Here is a 19,309-nt window from a genome sequence, read left to right as displayed (position 1 = left end):
ATTTTACTTAGAGATAGGGTCTAAGTTACTAAGGGGCCTCCCTAAATTGCTGAGGCTGATTTTGAACTCACAATCCTTCTGTTTCAGCCTCCTGAATGGCTGGAATTACAGGTACATACCACCATGCCCAGCCAGATACTCTTATGAATGTTGAGGAGACACAAATGTATAAAAGTGAACACAGCCTCCACAGAAGAGTATAAAATTTGGTGAATAAGTTATTTCTAAACAATTTCAGTGTGGTCATTATTCTCAAAGGCCAAGAGAACTTCAAAAAACTTCTCAACTCACTAATTCATAGAATATTTGTTCCTGCTTATTATTATTATCTTTTTTACTACTCCTGTCTTATTAATACGTCCTTGTTCATAGATTAAAGAAATGGAGAAATTATGAAGTGGTGGTGAAGAATAGGCAAAGAAATCGCTATTTCAGTGAAAATGCCAACAATAATGAAATATAACCAGTGCACCACGCAGAGAAGAGATGCTGAGTCCCCCACACCCACCTGTCAGTCTGGAGATCTTCCTCCAGGCATGCATTTTATAAGGAAGCAACATATGCAGCATTTGGTTTTTTAAAAAACAGGTTCTAATTTCAATCAATGTACTTTACCATTCTGGAAAGATAAAAAAAAATATTATAAGTGAAATTTAGAAACAGTTCTTACCAGTTTCCCAACCTGGAGATTCGTCACTTACAGTAGCTCACAGCCATTTAAAGAATAGTAATCTGGGGTTGGGGATTTAGCTCAGCGGCAGAGCACTTGCTTAGCACATGCAAGGCCCTGAGTTCTGTCCTTGGTCCTGAGGGGTGCGGGGGACAATAATCTATTCCATAAGCAAGCGCTTTACACTTTAGAGAAATGCCCCTGTAATACTATGTGAACTCTACAACAAAGTTGTAAGCTGGGCAAAGGTGTGTGTTATTATAGCCCTTCTTTACTTGAGAGAAATAGGAGCTTGCAAATGATATTTCAAGTGATTAGTACTTGGTGCTTCTAAGTATTCAACCAAAAGGTCAGTATGGTAAAAATACTATATTAACTCATATTTCATTTTGCTCTTAATTCTACTGTTTCTTACAGCCAGGGGGTCTCCAAGGCAAGAGGAAAGCTAACTTAAAGAGGAGGAGGACAGGAAAATAGCAAGGTGAATAATTAGCAACTCTGCAGGGCACATACTAAAAAAGCATCAGAGGGCTGGGGTTGTGGCTCAGGGGTAGAGCACCTGCCTAGCATGTGCAAGGCCCTGGGTTCAATCCTCAGCACCACATAAAAATAAATAAATAAAATAGAGGTATTGTATCCAACTACAACTAAAAAATATTTATTTAAAAAAGCATTATAAATGCAGAAGTGAAAAATTTTTAAAAGGCAGTACTTCATATTTTTAAGATATGAATTAACAACTAAAATATACAATCCACAGCAGGGCTAAAACTACCCTTGCCTGACAAACCTTGCAGGAATAAGGTACTTGGGAGGGTCTGGTCACTGGTGACCCATTGGAGTGGTTTGAATTTTAGTAAGTATTTCAGTCTTCCTGCCTCACAGTCAAGCCCAGAATATCCCAGGAGGACAGATGCTCCACTTGGGAATTCCCATGGTTCTGCCTGTGCCTGTACCCGTTTCACAGGCTTAAAGTTAAGAATACGGACACTCCAGGACAAACTTGAACAATCTCCCCAAGTTATCTGTACCTCCATTTCCTCATCCATAAAATGAAGTAAGAACAAACCTTGAAACAAACCTCAGTTGTCTGATGTCAAGAGATGCATGGAAGTTGGCAAGACTGCTTGCTGAGAAGCTGAGAGAGAGAGACTGGAGAGGCCACAGCCAGCCAGCAACTGCCCAGCCCACACTGGCACCACCTGCATCCAATTCTTTACTAAAATGACAGAGGAAGCCGGATGAAGTGGTGGTCACATGTAATCCCAGCAACTCCGGAGGTTAAGGCAGGAGGATGGCAAGTTCAAGACCAGCCTTAGCAATTTAGTGAGACCCTCCCTCAAAATAAAAAATAAAAAGAATTGGGGATGTAGCTCAGTGGTTAAATGTCCCTGAGTTTAACCCCCAGTACTACTACTACTACTAATAATAATAATAAAATGATAGAGGATGGCCATGTTAAAGCTCAAAGATCCAAATTCAGCGATAGCTTAGGATTTCTGACATCAGTAGAGCATATGGAGAATGTCTGTGGGGGCGTAAATCAATTTTGATGATAACAAAGCCTTGATTTACCATTATTGCCATAGCCAGAAAAAAAGGTAGAATCCTTAGTCTCCCCCTGACATGTAGAAAGTTAGTTAACCTCTCTTGACTGCAAAACAGGACTAATTTCATTTTCATTTCTAAGAGAAGAATGTGAGAGAAACTGAAATGACTAATATCAACCTGCTGGTGGCCTGGAGCTCCATGCACTGCATACAAACCTTTGAGCATGCTGAGTGCACATGGACATGCTTTTTTAAACTCATAGCCTAATAGTGTTTCTTTTTTGCACTGTCCATCTTGCATCATTTCTTCTTTACTCAGTCATTTTAAACCTATCTCTGTGATTTTCACTTGAAGACTTTGATATTTACTTTGGGGGGAACTAATAGGTTAACACATTTTTAAATTACATAATCAAGTCCTGACTCCCTGAGCTCTATGGAAGCAAAACCAGTAACATTTTTGGTACCAGGGATTGAACCCAGAGGCACTTAACCACTGAACCACATCCCCAGCGCTTTTTTTTCCCCCTTAATTTTGACACAGGGTCTCTCTAGGTAGCCTAGAGCCTCATTAAATTGCTGAGGCTGGCCTTGAACTTGTGATCCTCCTGCCTCAACCTCTGAGGTTGCTGGAATTTACAGGCATGGACTACCATGCCCAGCAAAATGAGTAACACTTCCATCCTGATCCAGATGAAAAGTCTTAGTAATTAGTTTTCCATAATTTTTTTTTTTGGTATTGTTCATGGTCACCAATGGAAATAACTGAGCTAGCCTGGAGACCAAGTCCTGACTCTCAAAAAAACAAAAAAACAAACCTCAAATCCCCTTCTGGCCTGGAACAGGAAATACTTTTGCAGAGTAAATAGTAAACATATGGAACCTTTTAACCCCAAGCGGTCATGCAAGCTTCTGAAAACATAAATAGCTTCAACAAGGTTTAGATAGTGTTCGTGTATAAAAAGAATACACATCAACTTTGGCAAAAACTAAGATTGACAATACAATTATTGATGAGGATATGGAGAAAAGGAAATGCTATATACTGCAGGTAAAAGGGTAGCTTTGTTCAACAACTTTGGAAAATAAGTTTATAATATGTTGTAAAGTTAAATAGTCACACCCCACTTAATGTAAGCCTGCAGTTCCAGACCTGGCAAGATTCCAGAGAACTCCTAATGGTGGGGAAAAGAGAAGAATGTTCAAGGAGTCAGGACAGAGGCACATACCTGTAATTCCAGAAGACTCTGGAGACTGAGGCAGGAGTTTTGTAAGTTGCCTGGGCAACTTACACTCTGCCTCAAAATAAAATTTAAAAGGACTGGAGATATAGCTCCATGGTAGAGTGCTTGATTAGCATGTGGGAGGCTCTGGGTTTAAGCTCCAACACTTCAAAAAAAATTATTCAGGGACACAGTGTTGATAACAGCAAAACAAGAAACAACCTAAGTATGAGGAGATGTCAATCAGTCAAAATGTATTTATAAAATGGAATCAACAGTGAACATGAATGAACTTCTCTACATGCAGAAATATGGATGGATCTTGAAAAAAATGCTGGGTGAAAGAAGTAATTTCCCAAAGAATTATATATATTATGATACTATTTTAATTATAATTCTAAATGCATATTAATTATACAAATTAATCCTCAACAAAATACTTGCAAATCAAATTCAATAGCACATTAAAAATATCACATACCATGATCAAGTTAGTTTCAATCAAGGATGCAAGGATGGTTTAATATACACAAATTAATAAACAGAATATATCACATAAATAAAATCAAGTATAAAATCACACGATCATCTCAATAGATGAAAAGAAAAAGTTTGATAAAATTAAACACCCTTCATGATAAAAGCTCTGAAAAAATAAGATATGGAAGGATCATACCTCAATATCATAAAGGCTATATATGACAAACCTATAGCCAACATCATATTAGATGAGGAAAAACTAAAAAAGGGTTTCTTCTAAGCAAAGGCACAAGACAAGTGTGTCCATTCTCACCACTCTTTTTTCTTTTTCTCACCACTCTTATTTAATATAATTCTAGAAATTTTAGAGCAATTGGGCAAGAGAAATAAATAAAAGGTATAATGCGATTTTTATACAATTTAATAACATATAAAACTTAAAAAAAAATTTAGAGATCCATACACATGTGCTAGAACTAATCTTAAAAACAAAACAATAAGTAACACAAAATTAAGAATCATGGTTTCCCTCTGGGGACAGGCCAACCAAAAGGGAGTTGAGGGAGAAATACAGGTAGCTTCCAGAAGTTCAGTGATGCTTTAATTCTTAAACCATGTCGGGTTCATAAAACTAGTGTTTTCTTAATTTATGTTTCATAATTTTTATGTGCATAATATATATATATACTATCTTTTTTTCTTTTGTGATACAGGGGATTGAACCTAGGGGTGCTCTACCACCAAAAAACACCCCCAAACCTATTTTATTTTTTGAGATATATTTTAAGTTGCTTAGGTTGGCCTCAAACTTGTATCCTCCTGCTTCAGCCTCCTGAGAAGCTAGGATTAGAGGTGTATACCACTGTGCCCAGCAACATATGCCCTTTTGAATACTAATAATGTTTGAGTGGAAAATGAAAATATCTATATCTCTAACTAGATTTGAGAAACAATTCCCATATTCTTTCTGGAAATGTTACTATGTACCAATAATAAAACTCAGCGCAAGGTAGGTCTCTGGTCTAATCAAGAATGTTTTGTTTTGTTTTGTTTCATTTTGTTTTTTAAAGAAAAAAACCCATTTTTTAAATTTTAAAGTGATGAGAGCTTATTGTACAAAGTTTGGAAAAGCAGAAAAGCATAAAGAAGAAAACTCTTTGGGCCATTCATAGTTGTACAATATAACCATTGTTAACATTTGTTGTATTTTCCTCTTTTTTTCATATGTAAAAAGATGGAATCAATATAGCATTTTTTAAAAAAATTTTTTAGTACTAGGGATTGAGCTCAGGTCCTCACACGTGTTAGCGAACACTCTCCCACTAAGATACATCCCTATTATTATTATTATTATTATTATTATTATTATTATTTTGAGACAGGGTCCCACTAAGTTACCCAGGCTGGCCTCAAACTTGCTATTCTCCTGCCTCAGCCTCACAAGTTGCTGTAATTACAGGCAAACGTCACTACTCCTGTCTTCAATAGAACATTTCAAAATATATTTTCCTGCTTAGATTTGGAATCTTGCTTCCCTGAAGGCAGCAATGATGCTTATGTGTACATAAAGCATCTTGAGTCGAATGTTCAGTTTTAAGTTATATTAACTATATTATCTACATAAAGTATAACTTAAATTTTAGCATTTCCTCACTGGAAATTTTAAGGAATTAAAAGAGGACAATCAAACCAAAGGTTGCCAAATATTTTCTATGTAATATTTAGCTTCTAAGTCAATTAGAATAAATAAATGTGATGGGATAGGGTTTTTCTTTTGATGATATGCTTTTAAAACCTCTGATCTCAATATAATATTTTTAAAGACTTGTTTTATTTTTGAAATTGTTTTCTTTTTTTAATTTTTTTTTCTACATTTTTATTGGTACATTACAGCTGTACCTAATGATGGGATTTGTTGTTACATATTATTTCTGAATTTTTGAAAGCTCAGCATCTCTCTGGCTAACATAAGTTTAAAGGCCTTTTCCCATTTCTTACCATATATACAAAAGATTAAATTGTTCATTCTTATATGTACTTTAAAAATTTATTCCTGGACTGGGGATGTGGCTCAAGTGGTAGCACGCTCGCCTGGTATGCATGGGGTGCTGGGTTCGATCCTCAGCACCACATAAAAATAAAATAATGATGTTGTGTCCACCAAAAACTAAAAAAATAAATATTAAAAAAGTTCTCTCTCAAAAAAAATTATTCCTTTTAAAATACCTCAACTTACCATCTACTCAAATATTAATGATATATGCAATATCAGAGCAGGTATCAGGCATAAGAATTTCTAACCATTCATAGTTGACTTTAATGATTAAATTGCAAAATCTTGTAAGAACTGGAATACTTTTCATCTCTCCCATGCTGGGTTCCTAAAGTGTGATTCTGATTCAGAAGGTCTTTGGTGGGCTTGGACATTTCTGCAGGTGATTCTGAAGCCTGACCAGGCTGGACATCTCCTGCTCTTAGTACCTTAAGGACACTAACCACCAGTTTTATATTCAAAACAACAAAACTCTGTCCCAACCCTTTGCATTGGCCTGGAGAGGCAGATCAATATTCCACCCCTTTTTGTCAAATTTTTTTGGCAGGGCAGTGGGGATGGAACACAAGGTGTAGCATGCTGGGCAAGGTTCTATCACTGAGCTGCAGCCCCAGTCCTTCTTTTTATCAATTTCTGAGAGACACCGACAGCCTGGGTGAGCCCCCTCCTAGTTGCTCCAGATCAGCTCAATCAGTGATGAGTGGGAAGTGCTTTTCCCACCAGTTTGACTAGGGAAGTGGCCACACATCAATTTTCTCACTTAGGAAAATAAGTTTCAAGAGCCCATTGTTCACAGGCAGTTCACAGAGAACATAAAAGAAACATAGGTGAAAGGAAAGAAAAAATTCTTTACAAAAAGGGGTGGAATATTGATCTGCCTCTCCAGGCCAGTGCAAAGGCTGGGCCAGAGTTTTGTTGTTTTGAATATAAAGAAGGTCCCAAAGAAACATCCACCTGCTTGTTTCCCTTTTGGCCAGTTTGGGAGAGGACCTGCTGTTGATAATCTTTGTTTCTTGGTTTCATATTGGTGGCATTACAAAGAGGTCAGATTAGCTGGGAGAGAAAGGAAAAGATGCCAAAAAAAACGGTAACTAAAGATTACCAGTTGGTAGCACTTTCCGTGAGCTAGTTTATAAAGGTAGAAGTAAAGTTGTCAGATTGACACAACTGTCTACTCTGTCATTAGAATTAATTTAGGGAAAAACAGCAATTTTCACTTAACCTTTTTTTTTTTTTGGTACTAGGGATTCAACCCAGAGGTGCTTTACCACTGAGCCTCATCCCTAGCCCCGCCCTTTTTTTGTTTAATTTAGAGACAGGGTCTTGCTGAGTTTCTTAGGGGCTTGATAAATTGCTAAGGCTGGCTTTGAACTCATGATCCTCCTGCCTCAGTGCTCCCAAGTCATTGAGATTACAGGCATACACTACTTTGCCCAGAGTTCACTTAACCTCTTGAAAATATTTATGCAATGACTTGACCAAACCATGAAAGAAAAATACAATCACAGGACACATTACTCTTTGATTGTTTCATAAGATGTGAATAACCACAAAAACAAAACCTGTGCTAAGATTAAAGTTTAAGTAGCTTTAAAGTATTTTTAGTTCTTTTTATCTGAAATTGTTTAGACTACCTTCAGAGAAACTTCTCAATCATTTCCTTATTAGAAACTGTTGAGATGCTTTCTAAGGCCAAGGTTAACAAGGCAGGTTGATTTATACAGTAAGAGGGAAAGAGAGAAGAAACGAATCAACAGCAAACATTTGTCAACCACCAAGGGCTGAAATAACAGAGATTGAGCTTTGTAGAGAACTAACAAATATATCTGACGGCAGAGATCTTTTGCCTATGTTTCTAGAAACCAAGCAAGTTTATTTGGGTGTACCTTGGAGAAGTAGGTGCTGTCAAATGGCCCTCCCACAGATCTTCTTAACCGCCAACCAAAACCAATGGCCTTCTGCCAACTAATCCAAGGAGTACTTTAAAGTCAACCAGGACCTCCCCATGAAACCTCAAACAAAGTCCTCTAACAGTAAGCCACAGAAATCTAATAAAATAGAACGCACCTGACCCACGTAAGAACATAAGCAGCCCTTGAGTTATATAACAGTGGTAACAAAAAGAAAGGAAGAAATATATACAGAACAGCCTTTCAATCTTGAATCCAGTTTAGAAATCTAACATTTCTGAAGGACTGAGGATTCTACAAAGCTTCAGCAGAGATTCTCAAGGCATAGCCAGCACGACAGTATCAAGTGGAATTAGACAGAAACTTTCTAGAGCAAGAAATAAAATTAGAAGCAATAGTCTCCCTGTCCTGGTCTCTTCTAGGCAGCTATGGCCTGGAGTGGTGTCACCACTAGGATAGTTCGTGCCCATTCAAAACGACAAGCCCCCACCTGCATTTAGACTGATGGTCTCTTGATTTTTCCTCCCTACTGAACTGAAGACAGACTGGCCTACTGAGAAGGGGTGAGCCAAACATGGGCTGAATCCAAAGCTAAGGCTTTCCATTCTAGGATGCTGGTCACTAACTGGGCAGCATTGGGAAAGTTAGCCATTTCCCTGGACTGTGACAGAAGAGACTGCAGGAGGTAATTTGGAAGGCTCTTTCCAACTCTGGAGTTGTGTGTCAAAGACAGCTGAGACATGGGTGCAAACAGGGGAGGAGCTGTTTCAGAGGTGGCTTGACCCCCTCCTGCCTCAGTGTTGAGACAGGAATTGTTGCTACTGATTTTTAGGTGATGGTGGTGGGGAAGCACAGTTCCCTCAAAACACATGATTTCACAGTAAGCTGGTAAGGGATTTGAACATGACTGGCTCACAGTATTGCAGCTTCTTGTCTTGCCTGAAGTTCCTTAAGGTGACCTAGTAGAGAGGCAAAGACATTTATTTAGGGAGAAGAAGATTCAGGTCACAGAGGAAAAGGTTGTAACCGAATTGGGTACATGATACAGGCAGATTAGTGGAGTGTGGCTCATCCCCAGGCACAAACCACATCAAAACCTACTCAGGATTGTGCTGGATGATTTTGCAATTGTTTGTTAAAACAACAAACCAATGTGATTTCATAATTCCTACACTTGTTTTTCTTTTACTGTCAGTAACAGTCAAGTCCTGACAGGTCTGTACCAAATCCACAGTCAAGAATATCTTGTAGGCTCACTTTCTACACCTGGATACAACTTAAACTGGGAGAGGGGGCATATCTGCCAATTTTCTTTGCCCCAATTCCAAGGCTGCCTAGGTATGGAAAGACGGAGTACCAGGCAGTCATGTTGTCCCAAATCTGGGCAATGTTTGGCTCTAAAAGAAAGGCCTAATGTCGTTTATGATGGACGTGACTTTATAGGAAGTCTATACTACCATCACAAGGGAAGTCTAAGGTTTTAAATGACAGTTGAATTTGATCCTCCTGAGTGTGGGCTTCATCTTGGAAGTGATCACGGTGGTGGGGAGGCACTTAATGAGGTGGACTCTTTACCATTTACTGTGAAATACTGGCCCCGCAGCTGCAATCTTGGGGACTCACGGATTGCATTACAGTAGGCAGGATAGTTGGAGGAGGTTACAGGGTGCAGAATGGCCCACGCAAGCCCTGCAGGTGACTCAGTCTCCCATCCTAAATCCCCTATGCGCTGTAAACCTGTCTTCAACTCTGTAAAACGGAAAGATCTTAAAAGCGCATCACCACTTCTCCAACTTTCAGAGGTAGCCTGCCCTGTGGGAAGTTTTTCCAGAGGAAGTGTGGGTGCTCGGCCCTCCCTGGCGCAGGCTGCCAAGAGCGCGCTGGGGAGGCGTGGCCGTAGCGGACTCGATTTAACCCACCCTCCTCACCCTGGGAGCTCCCCCTCGGGAGATAGCTTTTTTTTTTTTTTTTTTTTTGTGTGTGGTGCTGGGGATTGAACCCAGGGCCTGGTGCATGCGAGGCAAGCACTTTACCAACTGAGCTATAGCTTTTAAGTCGAGTTTTCAAAAGCACCTCTCGGAGAGGGCGGGAGGCGGGGGCGCGGTATCATCTTCCTCTGCACCAGCCTAGACCAGGTCGGAGAAGTCGCGGGGACCAGTCCTGCGAGGCAGGAGGACGCGCCGCTCCGCTGTGCGACCCCTTGTGCAACCCGGGAAGGTCGGCCCCGGGGAGGGCGCTCGCGAGCTCCCGCCGCTGCCTGCGGCCACCGGAGACTCACGCAGCTGGGCAGCGGGAGGAGGGGACAGCCGAGCACAGTGGTCCAGCCGCGTCCCGAAGAAGTTGGGTCCCTCCGGTGCTCCCTGCCCGCGGCCTCGCTCACGGCAGCCGCTTCTCGCTTCCCTGCAGCCGCGCCAGGACCATGTCAGCGGAGACGGCGAGCGGCCCCACGGAGGACCAGGTGGAGATCCTGGAGTACAACTTCAACAAGGTCAACAAGCACCCGGACCCCACCACGCTGTGCCTCATCGCGGCCGAGGCCGGCCTTTCGGAGGAGGAGACCCAGGTGAGTGCCGCACGTGCCCGCGCGCCGGACCCGCTAGGGCGGAGGAGTCCCGGTCGCCCCCCGCCTTGCGCCCTCGCCTGATCGCGGGCGGTTTAGAGCCCGGACCCTGCATCGCTGCCACCCCCGCAAGCCCAGCTCCCTGGTTCCCAAGGGCGCCCCGTCTGCCCTCTACCCTCAGCCTGCGGTGGTTGCCCCAGGATGTGCGAAGGCACCATGGTCACCTTTATGTCCCCTTACTCTTCCACTCTCTCTCTCTCACAGCCCGGGATAAATTCTGTCCTCCCTCTGGGCTGGGAGCCGCGTCGGTCGCCTGCTCTTGTTTCGATTTCCCTGGCAGCTTGGTATCCCCTCCGGGCTGTGGCGGGAGACCTTCTGGAGCATCTATTCTCAAAGGGGATGTCACAGTTGGAAGGGACCTTAGAATTTAACTACAAATTCAGTCCTCAGATTTGGCAAATGAGGAAACTAAGGCCCAGAGGAAGGGAGTTGTTAGAATGGCAAGGGTCCTTAAGCGTGTTTTCTTCACCACAGCATGCCCCTCTTAGCTGCAAAACTGAAATTGTACCTAGCCAGGCCAATTTGGCTCAGATTTTTTTTTTTTTTAATTCCCTGGTTCTAAGGTTTAGAGTCTTTTTCTGGAGTTTTTCAACAATGAAGACATTTGACATCACAGCTGGAGGGGAATTGGCAGCACATACCCCTTAAGTGCTCTGATTTTTAATTTTTTTTAAGAACTCTCTTATTAATCCACCACATTGCTTAGAGAATGCAGCACTTGCCTATGTGCAATGTTGGAGTCTTTAGCTGACTTTTTTTTTTTTTTTTTTTTTTATAAACCCTGACCAAACTCTGGCTTCTCTTTTTCCTTCCATCATGAAAAGACAATTTGTTACCAGTGATAAACTACTTGGAACTGAGCTAGCATTTCTTGTGGGAACCCAAAGCACTTCACACCTCTAATCTCAAAGCTAAAGCAAAGACATTGTTACTATTCCCATTTTCTAGAGCACCAGGGACTCTGTCCTCTCCTCATCATGCTCATTTGAAGCTTAAAGCCTTGTAATCCATACTCCCTAGGATCCTAGAACCAAGACCCTGGACCCAAACCCAAAATAATTTCTGCTAATTAAGCCAGAGGCATTTTGGAAAACCTGCCCATGGATAATCTTCTCCTTCACAGATCAAGTAGAAAGGCAAACATATCTGTTTCTAGGAAATGGAACAGCTGTCTGATTAACCAGAACCAGAACTAAACAGGAGGTGATTTATTGTAACCCAAGTCTAACAGCTCATGTTTCTTGGAACCCCCTGAGGAGGCAGCCTGCTGAAGTTTGAGCATTTTAAACCCCATGCTATATTTAGGAAAGAGGAATGATTATAGAGACAGCTCATCATTTTAAGGCTGTAGGATACTGTAGGGACAGTACCAACAAGGGATGGTAACCCCTTCTCAGTGTCTGATTGTCCCATGGCAAGTTAGCATTAATCCCTTTACTTGTAAAGCAGAGTAATTATGTTAATATTTGTTGTTCACTATTTTGTGTCTGTGTATATTGTGTGTGTATGAGAGAGAGAAAAAGAGAAAGTTAGATGGATGCTAGGCATCAAACCCAAGCCCTCAAGCATGTTAAACTTACACTCTATTCTACCACTGAACTACACCCCCAGCCCTGTGTGGATCTTTGGAATGGATAATACTTGCCATGTGTTGTTCAAGGAATCCTCTAAGTATTGTTATTTATTTGCCAACATAGCATGAGGGTAGGTACTGTTAGCCCAATTGTCTAGATAAGAGACTGAGGCTTAGAAAAGTTAAGTAACTTGCCCAAGATCAGGCAGCCAAGCTAGGACTTGAACCTGGGAAGTTTGGTTTCACAATCAGGACGGAAACAACGGGGTGGGTAGGAGGGAGGGACTGAAAACTCATATTTCGTTCAGAAAAAAAAAATCCATGCATTAAACAATGATCACTCCAGGCCATAGTCAACCGTTCCTCAAGAGCCACCTGATATTAGAGAATTAAAACTAAATCGGGGTAGGCACAGAAAGAAAGGCACCTGCTTCTTTCTGTGGTTGAGGTCTGCAGCACAGACACCTACACATCAGATCCACCTGCCCCTCTCAGGCAGACCTCCCTCCATTCCCTCTCTTCTGCCATCCTCAAAAAAACAAATGGTAGACCAGCCCTGACAGCAGTGGGTGTGGGTGAGTCAGCCTCATAGCAGGGGCCCCTTGGCTTCCTCTTCCTGCCATGGGGCCAACACCTTCTTCCTCCCTGCGGCTACCACAGCTCAGCCTGCCTCTGTCTTCCTGCCTAGACCTGCAGGGAGGCATCTGGAACACAGAGCTCAGAGAGAGACAGCTTAGCAAGTTTCAGGAAAGAAGACCCCTAGGTTCCTCGGACAGCCTGTCCTTGGTCACTTCTTACTAGACTGGGTCTCATCTTCCCAATCTTTCTGCCCCCTACTCCTGCCATCTTCATGTGTACTGGGAGATGGGAATGGTTCTCTAATCTCCTCAAACAACTTATACATTTTTTAAAAAGTGTCTTCTACAAAAAAGAAAAGCATCTTTTGGAGATATAGTGTCCAATGATGAACTTTCAGGCATTCATGAAATTATTTTTATTTGTAGCAGTTCTTTTGGGGACCTTGGAATAGTTCCATGGAGGCCAAGGCCCGCTGGGCCCACATATAAGCAGGATCTGTATCAACACATCCCTGTCTCTGTTCTTCACCAGTGTGGCTCTTTACACGCAGCAAGGTCCAAAGCCAAAATAATATTCATCACATAGACCCGAATCTTCACCCTACCCTAACACCAGCCACCTCCAGATAGAATCACACTTAATTTTCCTACAACAAATAATACTTTAAAATAAGCATGAGATACTCTTGTGAGGCAGTTCCTGCAACGACTCACTATTGATGATTTGACAGGAGCAAGAGGAGCCAAAAGGTGGACACATTCTCTGACTAGGGGGGGTTTGTGAACCTCTTTTTTTCCCCTCCAACCTTCCTTACATCAGTTGAGTAATGTACTGACATCCTAACAAGTTTGAGGAAGGCACATCTTTCATGATGACATGAAAACCTAGTCATTGCACTTATGAACCAACCACAAAAGAATCTGCAGCTCTCTTTATAGCTGTCCCACTGTAGGACAAAACTCTCTGCTATGGGGGGTGGGCAGGCAGATATTCAGAGTGTCATGAAGGATGCTCTAATTTTTTTAAGTTGTATTGACTAGGATCCTAGAATGATTTTTCCCTCTCTAAACAGTAACCTAAACATCACCTACATTTAAGTTAGTTGAACCCGTTTAGAATGCCTCTTTTTATCATTTTGAAGTCAGTGTTAGAAGGGGCTGGGAAAGCTCTTTCATCAGCCCTCTGGGAGCCTAGGATGATCTAGTGTTCTCTATTTTACACACACACACACACACACACACACACACACACACACACACAATTCAAGTGCAGTGTAGTTGGCATTGGTTCTTGGAGAAGTTTCCAGTATTTTTTTTTTTTATCTCCTCTTGATGTTTTGGGCTTGTTCCCAGAACCCAGTAGTTTTTAGTTGTTGGATGTTTTATCTGTGGAATAAAGACCTCTAAAGGTCTCCCCGTGAAAAGAATGAAATGTTAGTTGCTAGAGAAAAGGATACGAACAATGTTATTTTGCACTAACCCCTCCCATTCCAGTGTCTCATTATCATCTGTTCAATCAGAGTAAATAAATCTCCATCAGTGGGTGAGGGTAATGAGGGCACGCATTTATAAGCAAGCTAGGGATGAATATCTTTCCCAGGGGATGACGGAAACAAAGGGAGGGAAGGACAAAGCCAGGTGGAAAATCAGCATAGATGTAACTGAGACATATGATTCCACTGTGTTGGGGGGGTGGCGCAAGTGAGGGATTTAATGGTTTTTGTTGGATAGCAACTTGTTTGTTAAATCATTATGTATGTATTTGATTTTAATATATATATATATATATATATATATAATATATATATATATATATATATATATATGTATATGGAAAACAATTGAGCTTTTCTGGCACCTACTCCCATCCCCCAGTGCTAGAACTCAATTGGTTAAGCATTTGGATGCCAACTTGCAAATTTGCAAACGTGATCCAGGCTGAAGCAATTTTCGGTTATGCCATCAATATTCTACCTCACTCCATAGTGTAAAGATGTGGGTGGTTCTTTTGAATGGGGCCAGCTCAACCATTTGGTCTTAAATGAGTTCTGATAGAAAGTGAGATTTTCCTCCTCTAGGTTTTAATTAGTCAGTCTTTAAAATGCTGTCATTTATTCGGCTCTGGTCACTGGAAATCCTATTTAATCAGCACTTGAGGCCTCAAAACCCCCACAGGGCTACCTCATTAAGGAAGCTGGTGTCATGCTGTGCTCAGGCCAGAACCCAGAGTTAGCTGAACACACATATGGATTCTAGAAGAAAATGTGCCCAACTTTCACAGAACTTGGGTTGAAGCCACCAAAGTTATATGAGCTTTCTCTTCTCAAAGATTAGTGATCCCTAGGAGCAAAATATGGCATCCAGGGAGCAATCCCCAAAGAAAGGGCTTCCCTTCCCATCTTGCTGGCCTCTGCTCTGGCTTTAGATTCCTTTTCTCGGCTGCCACCCCCCAGTATAAAAGGAGGATAGACAACTGACCTTGACAGCTGTGTGTGGCCGTGAGGTACACCTCTGCTGTACCAATCGGGGCGTTGTGGTGTGGCCCTGTGATGTTCATCCAGCCTAGCACTGACATGGAGCCCCAAGCCGTCCTCTAGCCTCACACCCTTTCGAGTGCCACAGCCTGTTCTCCAGCACTTGTCCTTACAGGCACTTGTGCTCCTGTGCTTTTTCCCATTTTTTTCTGATCTTGAGCTGACACTAAAAGTCCCTTTCAGATCTCTAGATCTCTGCAGGGATGAGATCTTCCTCAGTATGGCCCTAGAGCCTGGCCCACTGTTCTGAGGTTGAAACTGCATCTGAGCAGCCATCAGGTCATGCTAAGCATGGAGCCACTCTAGATGCTTCCCTCTGCACCGCCTCCATCAGCACATCCCAGGTCTGGTGTCTCAGAGCTGGGATGTCTCTGATGTTTCCTTTCTGACCCCTCATTCCCTTGCCCCTAGAAGGAGTGAGTTTCAGAAAGCTCAGAAGGGACAGTAGAGACATCCCCCACCACCAAGCTTACTTCATTTATAGAAGAGCTGAGTGATGCTCTATTTTTAGGGACTTTTTTTCAAGTTTTCATAACTAAATAGTTACAATATAGCTTCCCGGTGGAAGGGCCCAGTGCTGCAGAGCCCTGGCCACCTTCCCAAGCAGCTTGCCTGTTTACACTGAGTGACAGGCACTACCATCATTCTCAATATGTACCATGACATGTGAACCCCTGGGAAGCACAGAGGCAGACAGAGCTTGGGGATCCCGACTTCCTTGTCAAGCTAACCTGTTCTCTCTGGTGGGGATCAAGCTTGCTGCTCTGTTTCCTCACTACTCCCTCTTCAAAGTTTTGTTTTGTTTGGGGGGGTTCCTTGGCAGTATTAAGGATGGAACCCAGGGATTCATGCATGCTAGGCAAGGGCTCCACCACTGAGCTATACTCCCAACCCTTTTTACTTTTTGTTTGAGATAGGATCTCACTAAGTTACCCAGGCTGGCCTCAAACTTGCAATCCTCCTACCTCAGCCCTCTGAGTAGCTGGGATTACAGACACGAACCACCACACCCTGCCAAATTTGTTTTCTTAAATCCCAACTTCTTAAATCCTGATCAACCTGGTCCAGACCCCAGCCCTAATCCCAGCATGCTTCTCCTGAACTCTCACCCACTCCATAGCATAACAAAGACAGCCAGAGACTAAGAGAGTAACATACTGCATTATCACAACACATCAAAATGTTTTAGTCTTCCTATGGTACCAGGTCTAGAAGCATGCCATCAGGGGGCTTCCCCAAATTATGGCCACTTCTTTTTTGGGGGCAGTACTGGGGTTGAACTCAGGGGCACTCAACCACTGAGCCACATCCCCAGCCCTATTTTGTATTTTCTTTAGAGACACTGAGTTGCTTAGTGCCTCACTTTTGCTGAGGCTGGCTTTAAACTCACGATCCTCCTGCCTTGGCCTCCTGAGCCACTGGGTTACAGGCTTGTGCCACCTCACCCGGCACATGATCACTTCTAAGAGCTGTTACTATGTGAGTCATACAGAACTGGAAGATTCTAATAAACTGTAGGTCTCTCCATCTTCTCTCACTGCTCAGTGGCCCTGGAGCAGGAGAGAGGGGGCTGGCTCATTCCACAGATCCCTGAGTGCTCCCAGGTTGTCTAGTGCTCAGTTACCATTCATTGTATTCATCAAATTTTTACTAATTAGCTGTCAATGAGCAAAGCCCACAGTAGATCAGCCATAGAGATCTATCTGAGCATCAAGCAATGTCTTTAATTCCTTTTATTCATTCAACAAACATTGATTAATCTCTAACTCTTGATGCAATGGTGATGATATGAAAACAGTTTGTTTCTAGAAGGATGTATAGATTTTTAAAAAAGTGAATAGTCCAGGCACTGTGGCATACATTCATAATCCCAGTGACTCAAGAGGCCAAGGCAGGAGGATGGCAAGTTCAAGGTCAGCCTCAGCAACTTGTGAGAACCCTGTCTCAAAATAAAAATAAAAAGGGCTGGGGATGTAATTCAGTGGTAGAATACTCCACTGGTTCACTCCCAAATACTAAAAACAAAACAAAAAGAAAAGTGAATACATAAGCAAATATTTTTTTTAAAAAATACATTAAAAGTTCTATGAAGGCAACAAAGTACTAAAATATATAAGGAGAACCTACTTTTGATAAGAGTGGTCAGGAAGACTTCATCAAGAAGGTTCTATTCAAGCTGAAAACGGTAGATCACAGAAAGACCATCAGATAAAGAATATAGCCCATTCTAAGCATAGGAAATGACTGTGCAAATGTCCTGAGACAGAAAAGTTGGGTGAAATGTGAGAAACGTTTCACCATGCACCCATCCCTTGCTTCCCTCCTTCCCAACTGGGCCACAGAGGCTATGTTTTAGAAAGTAAATAGGCATTTCAGTTTCTCGGTATGTGACAGATAATTTTGCCCACTTCTCTCTTCCAGAAATGGTTTAAACAGCGCCTGGCCCAGTGGCGGCAGTCGGAAGGCCTGCCCTCAGAGTGCAGATCTGTCACAGACTAAGGAGACCCCGTACCAGCAGCTCCCCTCCGTGAGGTCCGTCTGCTGATTCTCCTCAACTTCACCACGCCGTTTCAACTTTTCAGTGTAATGATGTATGTTCCATTGTTAGCTGTCCTGGATTTAACACAGTGTTGTGGTTTTTTAGCTGTACATAACTAGAAAATAACAACCGGAAGCTAACCTCAATTTCCGTATAAAGCAGTGGCTTGGCTGGGAAACTCGGTGTGGCTTGCGTGTCCCTCTGGGTTGGAATGACAGATGGTGTGAAAGCCATCTAAGTTTGCTTTGGACCCTCACCTCCCAATGACAATTTGCTTTTACCATCCATTTCAAAACAAGCAAGGCCTCTGTTGAAAAGATAACATGATGGAGCAGGGAAGGCATTTCCTTCTGAATCTCCTTACCTAAGTTTTTCTCCTTAAGTTTCATTTGACACATTGATGGTTGGGTGAGAATACAGAGGTGTATCTGAGTCGTTCAAATTTTATAAAACAGTTCCTTGGCGTATAGCTGCATTAATTGGGAAAGAACCCCGATGGATTAGAAGAAACGTCAACCAAAATGCAACTCCAGAGATTCAAAAAGTCTTGAATTTATACCTTATTTAATGCATTTGTTAAATTTATTTTGCTAAATAAAATGAACTGCTTTTTGTCTCCGAAATGGTATTCTAAATAAAACCTTAACTTTTTGTTGAAAATGCACTGAGTCCTTTACAGATTTTTTTAACCTAATAAGAAACATATCAAAGAGAAAAACAGAATAGTTCTTCCTAGGAGTTGAGAGTTGTCATTTTCCAAATCCTTGCTTTTCCAAGTGTGGTCTAAGACCAGTCATTAGCATTAGCGGTGAGCCTGTGAGACTCCCAGAATCTCAGACCCCAATCCAGACCTGTGGAATCAGATTCTACATTCCTACTGAGGTCCCCAAATGGTTTTAATGCATAGGAAACTTTGAGCAGCACTGTTTCAAAGGACACCACTGGTCAATTTACGTCAATTTACATCCATTTGCTAAGGTAGCTCATAAATGTCTTAATGGTCTCTCAGTCAAGATGGTGTCAGATTGCATGGAATAGTAACTTGGTAACAGATGAACCAAATAGACAAAGGTGGGTAATCCTGGGCTGTTCAAGTAGTTCCCTAATGCTGTCAAGGATTTAGGGTCCCTCTGTATTCTCAACTTTGCTATCTTTAGCACTTGGCTCTGGAGACAGGAGAGGAATGCTGGGACTGAATCTGCATTTCAATGGTAGTGGGGGAAAGGAGGTGGAGGGAGGCAGCTAGAGCAAGTGCTCAAGCCAAAGGCAAATGCCAGCTCAGTCTTTCCTTTTAAAAAGGTTTACACATGGGGCTGAGGTTGTGGCTCAGTGGTAGAGCTCTTGTCTAGCACATGTGAGGCGCTGGGTTCAATCCTAAACACAGCATAAAAATAAATAAATACAATAAAGGTATTGTGTCCAACTACAACTAAAAAAATATTTTTTAAAAAATATTTTAAATAAAGGTATTGTATCCATCTACAACTTGAAAAAAATATTTTAAAAAAAGGTTTACGCGCAATGCCAGGCAAGGTGGCGTAGGCCTATAATCCCAGCAGCTCAGGAGGTGAGGCAGGAG

General features: G+C 42.1%; 1 protein-coding gene across 4 annotated transcripts in view; it reads left to right on the top strand.

The window, feature by feature from the left end:
• Positions 1-18,377, top strand: part of HOPX (HOP homeobox) — a 30,543-nt gene extending 12,166 nt beyond the window's left edge. The window contains exons 1-3 of one of the 4 annotated variants that reach the window (XM_081304536.1): positions 9,862-10,076; positions 10,293-10,449; positions 17,613-18,377. In XM_081304536.1, coding sequence (XP_081160662.1) covers positions 10,306-10,449; positions 17,613-17,690 — 222 coding nt within the window. In that variant the 5' untranslated portion in view covers positions 9,862-10,076; positions 10,293-10,305 and the 3' untranslated portion in view covers positions 17,691-18,377. The other 3 variants (XM_081304535.1, XM_081304537.1, XM_081304538.1) reach the window with 3 other exon arrangements.
• The last annotated feature ends 932 nt before the right edge of the window (positions 18,378-19,309 follow it).

This window comes from Spermophilus citellus, assembly GCF_964194105.1.
Source record: "Spermophilus citellus genome assembly, chromosome: 8".
Classification (NCBI taxonomy): domain Eukaryota; kingdom Metazoa; phylum Chordata; class Mammalia; order Rodentia; family Sciuridae; genus Spermophilus; species Spermophilus citellus.
The sequence above is the reverse complement of the archived record's forward strand: the minus strand, read 5'-3'. Positions and strand labels throughout refer to the sequence as shown.